Source organism: Phalacrocorax carbo, chromosome 5 (genome assembly GCF_963921805.1).
Source record: "Phalacrocorax carbo chromosome 5, bPhaCar2.1, whole genome shotgun sequence".
Taxonomy (NCBI): domain Eukaryota; kingdom Metazoa; phylum Chordata; class Aves; order Suliformes; family Phalacrocoracidae; genus Phalacrocorax; species Phalacrocorax carbo.
In genome coordinates this window covers 21311956-21325614 of record NC_087517.1, presented here as the reverse complement: position 1 = coordinate 21325614, position 13659 = coordinate 21311956, and the positions used below count along the sequence as shown (strand labels likewise).

The 13659-nt window shown below is 36.7% G+C and overlaps 1 protein-coding gene across 5 annotated transcripts in view; it reads right to left on the bottom strand.

Moving 5' to 3' along the window:
• The window catches only part of LOC104053877 (sodium channel protein type 2 subunit alpha), a 77696-nt gene that overhangs the window by 31773 nt on the left and 32264 nt on the right, over positions 1-13659 (bottom strand). For 3 of the 5 annotated variants that reach the window (XM_064451498.1, XM_064451495.1, XM_064451494.1), the window contains 8 exons: positions 12031-12094; positions 11320-11461; positions 10294-10500; positions 8592-8882; positions 5039-5419; positions 3910-4042; positions 1967-2205; positions 1257-1430 (listed from right to left, as the gene is read on the bottom strand). In XM_064451498.1, the coding sequence (XP_064307568.1) occupies positions 1257-1430; positions 1967-2205; positions 3910-4042; positions 5039-5419; positions 8592-8882; positions 10294-10500; positions 11320-11461; positions 12031-12094 (1631 nt within the window). The remainder of the gene's footprint in view (positions 1-1256; positions 1431-1966; positions 2206-3909; positions 4043-5038; positions 5420-8591; positions 8883-10293; positions 10501-11319; positions 11462-12030; positions 12095-13659) is intronic. The other 2 variants (XM_064451497.1, XM_064451496.1) reach the window with 1 other exon arrangement.

Here is a 13659-nt window from a genome sequence, read left to right as displayed (position 1 = left end):
GAAGAGATGGTTTTCCTAGAAAGAGAAACAAGCTAGAGTTGTTAATGACAGGTATACAGGTCACTTGCAAGTATCTTTAACAATAGCTTTTCTGTCATTTGAAATAAGCAAAACGTGTCTTTAAAAAATTGTCATACAACATTGAGAAAAACAGAAAAGGGAAGTGTTATATTAAAGTACAATGTGAAACAGACAAAGAAACTACTTGGAAAGATACGGAAGGTGTTCAGACAATTGAAAGGGGAGAATACTAAAAGGGATCTAAATCTAAATATTATTTCATTGGATGAGACATAAATAAAATATATAGATGCAAAGTTAAAAACAGCATTCTATTACTGAGGGAGACATCAATCCAGACTAGTATTAGACTTTGGGCAAAATACTATATGATGCTTTACAGAGAACCAGCAAATGGTTCTCTGTATGCCCCCTTCTTTTTTTAAAGGGGGTTTATTTAACTTTTATTTAAGTTAAATATTTTTTGCTTTATTTAAGGCAAAAGTTGAGCCTGATGACTAGGAACTCTAGCTTCATGGCTCTTACTGTGTAGGTCTTTTCAGAAGAGGATTTGCACATCAACTTGCATGCTACCCTAGCCTTCAGCAAGACCAAGGTTTTTCAAGTTCCTATTCATGACAGAGATATCTAATAACAGATACTGTAGTAACTTCCAACTTCCAAACAGAAGAGCTGTTAGTGGATGGATCTTTGCAGAGGATGGTAAGGAGAAGGCTGGTAGTGACGAAAAATCTCTAACAGAAGAAAATTCTTAACACTACTCTCTTCTAAAACTAACCATGTAAGGAAACTGGTAATGGAAGTATATCAGCCAAGCCTGTCAATAAACTTTTATTAAATAATCCATTATTTTGAAGTGATGTACTAATCTTCAGTCAGAGTTAATAAGGGCCTGTGGCTCTTGCATTTTTTTATTCCCTCCCATAGAGAGAAAAATACTCTAACAGATACTACTATTAAAAAAAAGTTAATCCTTAAAGCACACTCACTGCAAGAACAGAACTGATGTTGACAATGTCTTGAAGAAGAAAGAGACGTTACTAAGGCAATATGTAAAACAAACTCAACATAATAAATACATGCCATCTAGTGAGTATGCAGTTTAGTATTTTGTAAGTTGTTATGAAGAGATCTTCTGTCTTAGCCAAATATATAACGTAGAAATGAAAAATGCACAACATAATGCAGAAATACAAAAATATAACATAGAAACGTTATTTTATTAGTATATTTACCAGTCGGAATGATCGAAGGACAGATAATCCTTCTACATTTGCAAGGCCAAGCTCCATTAAACTAAGACTCACAATAAAACCATCAAAAATATTCCAGCCCTCTTGGAAATAATAATAAGGATCCATGGCAATTATCTTGAGAAACATTTCTGCTGTGAAAATTCCAGTAAACACCTGCAAGGAAAATACAGTTTCTTACCCCAGTTTAATGAGAAAATATTTTAAAAAATAAAACTAATGGTATCAACTTTTGGTAAGTTACATCTTCAGCAAGCAATCCATGACAAATCTGAATAGCTTCTCTACATTGCCATATACTGGGGCTAGGAATTAAATTCAGGTTTGAAGCTTACATATGCATCACAATGTTTGGTTTCCAAAGAAAAATAACTAAATGGGAAAAATAAGTTTTTTCCCATTTTCTAGCCTGCTAATATGCATGTATAAATACAATGACAGAAGCTGAAGGTTTTAAAAATCAAAATGCATATTGACTCAACAAATCTTACTCTTTTGCTTCATAAAGCAAGAGTGGCAAAATCCATAGATGTCAACACAGAGAGATTCAGTACAGCTTAAATTTAAATTCAACCATCCCAAGCCTGTAAGTATCTCGTCAACATTTTCTTTTAAACATATGTACAAAGGAGACAGGAGAACTATTTAAGAAAAATGCATTTGACATACATGGTACATCATGAAAGACTTACAAGGTTTCCTACTGAAAGCACACCACTAAACTGTTCTGTCATTGGATAGTGCTCCATGGCCATGAACAGGGTGTTTAGGACAATGCAGATGGTAATAGCCAGATCAACAAATGGGTCCATCACAATCAAATTTACAATATGTTTGACTTTCAGCCAGGGAGTACAGCAGTCCCAAATCAAGCAAGTGTTAGCAAATTTATACCAGCATGGTGGGCACTTCTGTCTGGATTCTTCCAGTTCTAGAAAGAAAAATGAAAATAACATTTTAAACATATTTCTCTGTTGCAGTGTCACCTGGGTATTTCCCTGAGGCCTAAATGCTGTTTTCCAAGGTACTGTTGATAAGCTGTGTTGATACTGTAGATCTTTTGAAACCAAGACTACTGTCAGTCAAAAGAAATTACAATTACACTAATCTGTCCCACTATGTTTTAAATTTGATGTAAAAAGAATACTGAATATTCAATAGATAAAATAACCATTCAGAAAGAAATGCTACATAGGATGCAAAATAGAAATTTCTCTTAGTAATCTGGCATACAGTTTGGGCAATGAGTGGATTAAGAGCAGCCCTGTGGAGAAAGACTTGCGGGTACTGGTGGATGAAAAACTGAATATGAGCCAGCAATGTGTACTCACAGCCCAGAAAGCCAATCTCATCCTAGGCTGCATCAAAAGAAACATGGCCAGCAGGTCAAGGGAGATGATTCTCCCCCCCTACTCTGCTCTCATGAGACCCCACCTGGAGCACTGTGTTCAGCTCTAGGGTCCCTAGCATAAGAAAGACATGGACCTGTTAGAGTGGGTCCAGAGGAGGACCACGAAGATGATCAGGGTGCTGGAGCGCCTCCCATATGAGGACAGGCTGAGACAGTTGGGTTGGTTTACCGTAGAGAAGAGAAGGCTCCAGGGAGACCTTATAGCAGCCTCCGGTACTTAAAGGGAGCCTACGGGAAAGATGGGGAGGGATTCTTTATCGGGGAGTGTAGTGGTAGGACAAGGGATAACAGTTTTAAACTGAAAGAGGTTAGATTTAGATTAGATGTTAGGAAGGAGTTCTTTACTGTGAGGGTGGTGAGATATGGAACAGGTTTCCCAGAGAAGTTGTAGATGCCGCTTGCTGGAAGTGTTCAAGGCCAGGTTGGACGAGGCTTTGAGCAACCTGGTCTAGTGGAAGGTGTCCCTGCTCAAGCAGGGGAGTTGGAACTAGATGATCTCCAGAGGTCCCTTCCAACCCCTACCATTCTGTGATTCTGTGATCTTTAAGGTCCCTTCCAATCCAAACCATTCTATGATTCTATACATAGAATGAATAAAATATTTAACATTTTCCTCATGAAAGATAAACATGTAGAACAAACCTGAAGTCAGACAACTATTTAGACAGTATTATGGTCCACATGTGCAAAACTGCTCATTATTACCTTCCTGTTTGCTATTTTGGACATAGTCATTTAAGCCTCAAAATAATGTTTTGCCCTTTCTTACAAGTAGTTGCTTAATTCCATGATTCAGATTAATTGTATTTAGCCTTACAGAAAGAACAACATGAGCCTTCCTTTGTGAAACATGTTTTCTGGTAAACCAGTAGAAGGGGATTTTTCTACTGCAAGAAGCATAGCCATTTCAGAAATCTAAAAAGAGCTTTTACCCCAAAACATAACTTCTCTAGAGAAACACTGCATTGATCAATTGCTTTCTGCTTGTATTTAACTTGAAAGTTTGCTGCTTCTACCTCAAACACATTAGTATATTGAAAGTTTGACTGCTTTTCCAAATATATCCGTCCATCTTTGAAAGAAATACTACCTCTATGTTCAAATCTCATCTTGCCTGTACCCTTTAGGCTGAAACAGCTGCCTTAAAACATCACTACTACTTAATGTATCATACATTTAATAGCTCTTTATGGCATTGTCATACAAAAATTCTGTGTTACCTACCTTCCATTGTGTTTGTAAGCATGCTGGCTATACTCATTGCTCTTTGCCTTGCACTAGGATCTGTTAGGTAGTCCATAGGAACATGATAAGAACTAGACCGTCTCTTTCTCATGTCCGTTTCTGTAGTAGTACCCTGAAAATAAAACACTGATAAAATAGCCTATCGATTGTTTATTTAATAAGAATAACACTGTAAAGGATTATAAAAGTGTAATGGCTTAGAACACACTACTGTCCTGCACTGTGCTCCATTTATGCCATGGTTTTGCACTAGACTAACATATCCCTAGCTTTGTATACAGCAAATAGTCAAATATATCAGTACGTTTGCTCTTGTGCTTAAAGCATATGTTTTTAAGTATTTTGCTGAAACGGGACTGAGACATTAAAACAGATTTTAAACTATAAACAGTTTTTAGACTATAAAAAGTTCCACAATGCTTGTCAATGAGCTCTGCCATAAATATCTTTCTAATTAGGTAGTGAAGTAGTTTTCTAAACATGAAAATGCACAGCCCACACGGCTAGCAGTAAAAGCACAAAGAGTAAGTGCATTTTTTAAAGATGACACTTGATTTAGAATAAATTATCAATTTCCTAGCACACATTTTCAAACAAAACAGAAGAAAAAATATTTAATAATGTTGACATTATTTAAAAAACTAGAAAAAATAACAACATGATAGGAACACTACCACAACCCATGTAAGTTGTACTATCAGTGTTATATGAAAAGTTTCATATAAGGTCAGTGGAAAGTTAAATACTCATTTAATATATTCCATTAAGTAAATATAATAGATTTAAAATTTTTTTTGTAATTTTTACATCCTGTCTGGTATACAGATACAGAATCTTCCAGTTAAGTCTTCAGTTAGCATGATGAATCAATAGCTATAAGACTATACATTCTACATTTATTCAATGATTTACTATGCTTTTTGGTTAATTCTCAGTAAATTAGCATATATTTTCAGTTTCTACTTTAGCTTATAACTGGAATATATGAAAGGAGCATTTGCAGCTTGGCCAGAAAGGGAATCACTCCCAAGTGACTGCAATTTGTAGAAACAGTAGCTGATCACACAGGGAGAGGACATCATGCCTGAACTATTGCAGACTTCCTTACATTGCTAGCAGTGGCTGCTTTATCAATCATCACCTCTGGCAGAAGCTGTCCAGTAGGTGACGTCAGAGCTGGCGGCCCACCGACTAAAGAAACTACTCCATTGCAATCCACAGTGCTGTGCATCTTCCCATTTGCTGGAAGTGGAGGTACTGTCCTGGATGACCTACTGGCCTGACTAATGTTACTGTTGCGCCGTTCACCATGTCTATGAGGAACAAAGAGAGAATCTCTTCTGCTCTCATTGTCTTCAAAAGTGCTGTGCTCATCATCAGCAAAGTCATTTTCTGATCCTACATCCTTTGCTCGACCTCTGAAGCTGAAAAGACTTGTCCTGCTATTGCGCCTTGGGGAAAACAGGGAGCCGCGAATGCTCAGCAAAGACTGCAGGCAAATAAAAACAATTATTATCAGATGAAGATCCTTTTAAATATAACGTTTTTGTACAGGGGAAAAAACCACAGTGTTAATATGTCTTAAAGGGTAAGATCATCTACAGAGAAATGAACTGGTGCAGTCCCCCCTCCCCCCCCAGTACACTCCCTTTTGGATAGTAAACAAAGAGCACGTAAGTGACAGACAAAGACTAGTTATTTTAATACTTTGGATATATGAAATCAATTGGTTTAATTAGACTAAAAGAAACTGCTAGACAGAATTGTTTCCTCTGCCATTCTGCCTGTTTTATTACCAACTGTTCATAAACTGAGTAAGCACATCTAGACACTACCCCAGGTTGGCATTAGTCTGACAGGCTGAGTAAATAAAATTTTAGCCAAATTTCCTGTGACTCAGTCTGCACACAGAGGTAGCTCCCAAACACTACCTAGTTTAAAAAACATTTTTTTTTCCAGATACTAGTCAAGTAGGCCACAATAAGGTTTTTATTTATTTTTTAAAGTCTTAGTTATCCTGAATATGCAGAGATATGCCTGCAATTTTGTATGAACGGTCTCACTAATCTTCGTTGGTTTACTCATGTGAGTAAATGTTCTGCTATGGGAGGATCTTTTTCAGGATCAAAGTCAAAATAATGCTCTAATCTTGCAAATAATTATACATGTTCTTAACTTTAATTCATATCAGTAATTGTCTTGACTTGATTGATTAGCTGATTTCATCCAAGAGCTATATGAATAGCAAAGATGACACATAACAAAGCAGTGACTTTGTTTCTCTTCTGCAACATAGCTTTATGGACCTGAGCCCCATTGTTCTAAGGATTGCAAAATGCAGAACAAAAAACGCACTCTGCAAGGAACTTATCATCTAAGTGTAACACAACAGATGGATACAAAAAGAGAGGGAATACAAGGAGGCAAAATTGATGGGTATGATAAACAGTGGTCTTAGCTCACCTGAAGTCACTTCCCTGTCAAGCTTTCTGTAGGCAGCATGGTAAAAGAGAGTTTTAAAGAGGGATTTGAGGAAAGCAATGAAGTGTTCTGTGGAAACTCATGGGAGCTTCTTCCAAGCATGAGGGGCAGCATACCAGAAAGAGCTCAGAGAAAGTTTGAAAATTTAACAGGAGGTTGTGCATGCTGGCATGGGTCAGTCAAAGCTGGGACTTGACTTGTTTACTGTAAGTAGACAAGGTGGGTTGGGAAGAACTTTAGGCACATATGTTTTATGGTATTAAAAAATATCTTTAGGTAAATATGTTTACTAGCAGATTAGGTAAAAGCAATGAGATAGGTTTGCAACAACATTCTTGATGAATACAGCAGTAATTGGGACATGGAAAAAGGTCTAAGTTAAAAATGATTCACAATTGTGGGTCCAGAGTAGAGTTAAAAAAAAAAATTAAAAAGAGAGAGAAGGGAACTAGCAAAGGGCCTTGTGGAAATCCCTTAGAAAACTGTCAAAGGTGTAGAAGGATCTTCTAAAGTACAACTAAACCAGGAAAACTGAGAGGAGATGAAATCATGAATGTTAGGAAGAATAAGTTTTCAAGAAGAACATAATGGTCAGTTACATTGAAAGCAAGTGAAATGTCACGGGAAATGTCAAAGATGAGATAGAAACCTGAGTTTTGCCTGGGAAAATGGTATTAAAAACTGGTGAGTGGAATTTCTGTTTAGTGGCTAGAGTCCAGAGTGAAAAGGAACCAGGGCTGGAAAACCAGAGGGGAGGGGATTACTATACCATCATAGTAAACAGCTGTAAATGAACCTGGAGATGAAAAGGTAAGAGGAGCAAGTTGTATGAGGAATGTTTCATTTCTTACAAGATGGGTGAATTGAGCTGCTGTTGAAAAAGGCTGCAGATTGAATGAAGACACAAGCAAGAATATGCACCTAGGGGATCAAATGGGTCTTCAACATGAAGTTGAAGTCAATGAATATAGGTGTGAAAACTTATAAGGAACAGAATGAATCATGAACTAACTAAATTCACCAATGAAGTCTTACAGAGACTATTTAGACAGTTAACAACATAAAACAGTGGCAGACTGGGGCGGGGGGGGGGGCGGAAGGAAGGATGCAGTACTACTAAAAAAGAAAGCACGTTAAGAAGTAAGAGGAAGGAGGAATTAAATTGGCAGAAATAGGAAGCTAGAAATATTATATTGCTACCATAGTCTGGTCTAAGGAGGTCAGTCCTTAATAAAATATTGGATGAAGAGGTCTGAGCTTCTTTGAGAATGGGAGCTGGAGGAAGTGATACATGAAGAGAATATGGATGCTCATGATCTATTTAGGGATGAAATAGGCTTTCCAGAGACAGTAATAGAACAGGATTAAAAGGAATGAATTAATTGAGTAATAGTGACTAAAAAGAGGGAGAAAACAAGTCATAAAGACTGGGGAGAATCAGGAAGGTGGGGATAAAAGGAAGAAGCATAGAGGCATACAAAGGGGCAGAGGAAGGACAGAATGGGTACGAGACCTGGACTTGGAAGTTCTGAGGGGAGAGTTGGAGGTGGGAAAATGAAGAGGAGCTCTGAAAACTGTAGAAGGGATAACATAACAAAACTATCAAATGAAATAAATGTCTGGAAGGGAGATGCAGATGGCACTCTGAGTCACTGGTGTTTCAATGTAAGAGAACACATGCAAGGACACATTGCCACAGATACTTCCACCTTCTTTAAGATAACACAATTAATGGTCTCACATCAATTAATTTACCAGATTTCACATGAACATTTAGGCCATTTCTACTGGGTTTTTTGCATCCCAAATTTAGTACTTTTCTCATTTAAACCATGAAATTCCTTTGTATGTATGCACCAAATTTTGAAGCCACTGGTCATGCTGAATACATCCATCTTGATGGGGAGATAGGTCCATTTTCATTACGAAACTTGACATACAACTCATTTTAATTAATACGCAGTAGTTTGATTTTTCACACATAAATTCACACTAAAACCAAAATCTCTCAAATTCTTACAGTTTCATCTTTGGCTGAAAGTATTAACTTGGTTATACTTTGATTTAAGATATTAAAGAATCTGTAGTGTCTTTTGCAAGAACTGACCAAATTACAGGGGTTTTTTTTTATACGATGAGTAGACAACAAAGGCATTTAAGAGGTAATAATACTATGGTACCTGGTGTGGGGAAGAGAATCTCTTTTCGTATGTCAGTCTATTCCCCTCAATGGAAAATCGGAAACCTTTCCTTTTGATGCTGTCCTCTGATTCAGATTTGTGAAATTCTTCCCCATCCTTCTCCTCGACTTCAGATTGTTCTTTTTGCTTTTTTTTCTTTCTTCTATTCCTCCTCTCTTTAGCACTCTTTGAGCTCAGTTTTGATGCCTCAGAAGAACTTTCGGAGAATCCACCTACTCCACCTACTCCACTATAATCTCTTGAGTCAGCTGCTGCAGCTGCTGCCGCTGCCTATACATACAAGCACATATGCAATTTACAACATTTATACAAACACACACCACTGACTGTTTTAAATTCATTGCCATTCTTTAAAAAATAGTGATTTTGAAATAAAAGCAATGATTCCACTTCACTGAACCCAGGATATCGTAAGTATAATTTGTGAAATACCACAGGAACCATAATTTGCCACTGCTCCATAAACCAGGAGTTAGAGCAGCCCAAGGGAGAACTGTGCTGTCAGAGAACCAAGTTAGCAGCATCTGTTTTAAATTGGAGCAATATGTTGCAATGAATTTTTCACCTGAAATACTATGTAGAAGTAAGGAATCAAGGCACAACAACATGAAAAATCCCTTTTAACAGGAAGCAACACTTTTTTACACAATTTTGCAGGATTTTGAATACTTTCTAGTCTATTAAAGATCTGGTGTAACATTGTTTATCTCAGTTTTGCAAATCATAATCAGAGATTTGATATAAACTGCAGACTATTAGAGACCTATTTTCAAACATTTGTGGAGCATTTTATTAATATTTATGTACCAGTAAAAAAAAAAACAAACACAAACCAACAAACCAACCAACCAAAAAAACCCTATTGCTGATTTTAGTCATGTGCTTACATGGAAGACATAGTTCAGCTTCTGCTCTACGTGGCCACATGCCAAGCAGACATTATCAATTATCCTACTAAAGATTTCACAGTCTTCAAAAAATGAAAAGGAATTCCAAAGCAGTATGTAATGATGATGTCTGTACCACAGAAACATTTTCTCCAGTTTCTCCACTTTTTCCAGTGTTCTTTAAAACTGGAACACTATGGCTTTCTGCTGTGAGAGCTGGGGAAGGAGTAGAAAAAGCAAAATGCTGCTGAAGCAAACATTTCTCTCACAGCACCTACAGTAGTTTTGCTTCTCTTTCTTAAATAAGCAGAATTCCTGGGTTTTTTTCCCCCACATCACCATCTCCTTTTCACAGAATGGTTGAGGTTGGAAAGGAACCCCTGGAGGTCATTGTGTCCAACTCCGCGGCACAGACAGGGTCACCTAAAGCAGGTTGCCCAGGACCATGTCCAGATGGCTTTTGTTTATCTCCAAGTATGGTGATTCCACAAGCACTCTGGGCAACTTGTGCAAGTGCTCAGTAAAAAAGATTATTTCCATCTCCAATTTGAAAATCCAGTATTTTAGCTTATTGGTTATCATTTTTGTCACAAATTAACAGGTTCACTCAAGCCAGCAGAAACAGTGCAATGGAAAACATTAAAGACTGTTTGCAAAACTAAGGAATTTATAAGACTGGAAATAACATATTGTTAGGAGTAGGGGAGTAAAATTATTCTCATACATTGACATAAAGCATCCAATCGCTATCATGAATGGAAGAAGGAATTTTACTTTGCTTTACTTTACCATACCTGAGCTTCTTCCTGTTGCTTTTTCAGTTGTTCTAGCATTTGCTGAAATTCTGCTTCTTTCTGTTCTGCTTCTTCCATGGTTGCTTGATTTTGTTCTTCATAGGCCATGGCAACCACAGCCAGGATCAAGTTAATCAGGTAGAAAGAACCCAGGAAAATGACCAAAACAAAAAATATCATGTATGTTTTCCCAGCAGCACGTAGTGTCTGGGGAAAAAGAGAGAATATACATTTTTAGTAGACTTATAAATACTGTTGCATAATATGTAGCATCTGTGTTATACTCTAGAAATACATTATGAGGTTGCTTTCTGTTAGCACAAGATTATTTAGTTACCTTTTCCATATACAAATAGTATTATACCCTGTCTACATGTACAAAAATCCAAGTTTTGCATCTACTGTGGTCAAGGTAAATAAGATTCTGTAGCTTGAATAGTTTGGAACTTCTACCAATGAGAATCTGTAGTAGCAGTTGCTGCCCCCACTATACATCTGTATTATAGCCTTTAAATCTAACAGTAGTGGGGCCACTAACCAGCATCTTACCTTCTTGTCTCATCAGTCCCAAACTACAATGCCACAAAGACAGTGCAGTATACAAAATGTCATGTTGCATCATCACTGTCCTTCAGGTTATGGGTATGTGTAGTTCAGGGACAAGATGGAACTTTTTCAAAGACAACGCATTTGTACTAGACTGCGAATCAATTTAACTAGCATCTGTTTACAGCATGTTTGGGTAAGAAGCTTTAACAACTTAAGTCCATTTATTCTTTTGTGAAAAGAAGCAATAATGCTTAACCACCTTCATAAAATAGCAGCTATTTCTTATTATGTATTTGAGTAGCACATGGGAACCTAATTCATGAACAAGGCCTCTATTGTTTTAGACAGCTTACATATATGAAATAAAAGATGATTTCTGTCCCAAAGGCCTTAGGGACATATGAATGAAAATAACTATGCAAGTACTATGTAGTAATGGCATTGGTGATGGTGCTGTTTATTTTAATAAGTCCTCACCAGCTGGTAAAGATTCTCCCAAAAGTCCTGAGTCATCAATCGAAACAGTGACAAGAATGCCCAACTGAATGTATCAAAACTTGTGTAGCCATAGTTGGGGTTTCTACCAGCTTTCACACATATATATCCTTCTGGACATTGACTACAAAAGAAGAGGAAATGCTATTTTTAGCAACTACTCTAAATTACGATATGCTATAGTAAATCACAAAATTGTTCAGGAGTACCAGTTGCTAATGAAATTATGAACAAGTAAAATTTTATTCTGCATGCCTAAGATACAAATATATGTCTTATTGGTTTTCAATTTTTAATTCCATTTCCTAATGATATTTCAATGCTTTAATAATATAACTAATAGCAATCTACCCTTCCCCACAATTTGTCATATCAACACATCTTCACCAGGACAAGAGAAGAATGTTAACTGGCGTGACTGATGATAAACAGTTGTCAGCAAGCTGGCAGCAACATTTATGCACATAGCGTTCATGTGGTTACCTTTGCAAAATTAGCCTAAGATGCTGAAGAAAGTGCCTGTGTAAACTCAAATCACATAGATGGTTATATTTAGGTATAGCTTCAATTGCAAAACATCGGTAATTTGCAGCTCTACAGTACAGCTGATATTAAAGTTGACCACCTGAGCTATTTGAAGTAGCTAATTATTTTTTCTTGATGCCTAATGAAAAATGATGACCGTTTTCTTACCCTGCATCTGAGCTATTGCCACATAGCAGAGCATCATTTTGTCCTTCCAAGAAGTAGAAATGATCTGTTTTAAAAAAAAAAAAAGTAAATGAAAAAGGTGATGAGAAAGACATAATTTATACCTAGTGGAAACTGAGCAATGATATAGGCTTTTACACTTTAAAAAAATAAGCAGAGCTAACGAACAGTTTTGCAATATATAATGATTAGGAATGAAAAAGCAGGGAAAATACTGTTTTGACAGGAAAGTGACTTTCAATAGTCTTGAAGTTGACCTTTCTTTAGAAAACAGAAAGGTAGTCGTACAGCTAATTCTCAGTAACCTACCCAAATGAATAAGATACAATGGGTAGATTACCAAATTGTGTATGTCAGCAAATGAGTGAACAAATACCAGGAAAATGAGACAAAGGATAAGGGCAATTTCCTACCTTTGTTCATGCATTTTGATATATACCATTTAGTGTTATTAATTTATAACTATTCATTACATACTATTTTATCCAAATATTACTTGAAAAAGTACTGACATTTTTTCAGCATAAAAACACAACACAGCGTGCACAAGAAAATGCTAACTGGATCTTGAGCAGCTGAGGGAGAAACCAAGCTTTTATTGTACATTATAAAAAATTACTATACCAAATTCTATAGCAGAGGAATGTACTTGAAGTATCTATATGTATTTTGTTAATAGGCTAACTACTTAAATGAGGTAAAAGAAAATTTAAAGAAATTGAAGTCTTAAAAGTCCCCATGCATTCTTTTCTTTTCTTTGTTCTGCTTTGAGGCAGAAAGGGAAAACCAATTTGCCATCAATTCCTAGTTTGGGATTCTTCTGGTAAAATGGGAATCTCTAGTGGAGATTTTTGGGTCAGGTGGCATATTAAGCTAAAGTTGCCAAAATTAGGTATGTTCTGGCTGTTCCCAGGAAGCAGATGGTTCCTTGAGATTCACTGCCAGCTGGCATGGACTAGCTTAGCTGGCATGAACTAACCAAGGGCTAATGCTAAAGAGACAAGCAGGGAATTGCAACCAGTTCCTATTGACTGCTTCTACTTTGTCACCACCAGTATACAATAGAGACAGCATAAAATCTGCTTATTTTAAAGAGAGAGAGATTATGTGCATAATTTATGCATCTGCAATCTATTCTTAGATATCAGATAAGAAAGCAGTGGATTTTCAGACATTGTAGTGGTCACATAGCCATGCCCCATTAGAGATCTAACCCCTACTTAATAAGCTTAAAAAGGGTAAAGATGCAGATAAGCACCAAGCTGGATTTTCAAAATTGTCTGTGGGCCTAATTCACATTCTTATGTGGCACAGCTCCTCTGGTAAGCAGAGGATCCAGTTAAACTATCCGGTCAGCTCAACTCTCAGCCCACTAGTTTGGAAAACATTTCGATAATAATTTTTTCAATACAAAGATGAGAATGATAAAGTAATAAAAGTAGTCAATATGAGTTTATAAAAAATATGCCATATATAAAACTATTCCCGCCTCCTGCCAACTTAGTAACAAGACAACAGTCATGGGTACAAGTCCTACATGACACTTTCATAAGCAAGTAAAGGAGATACGTTCTGGATGGAATCATCACAAAATACTTGAAAACAGATTCT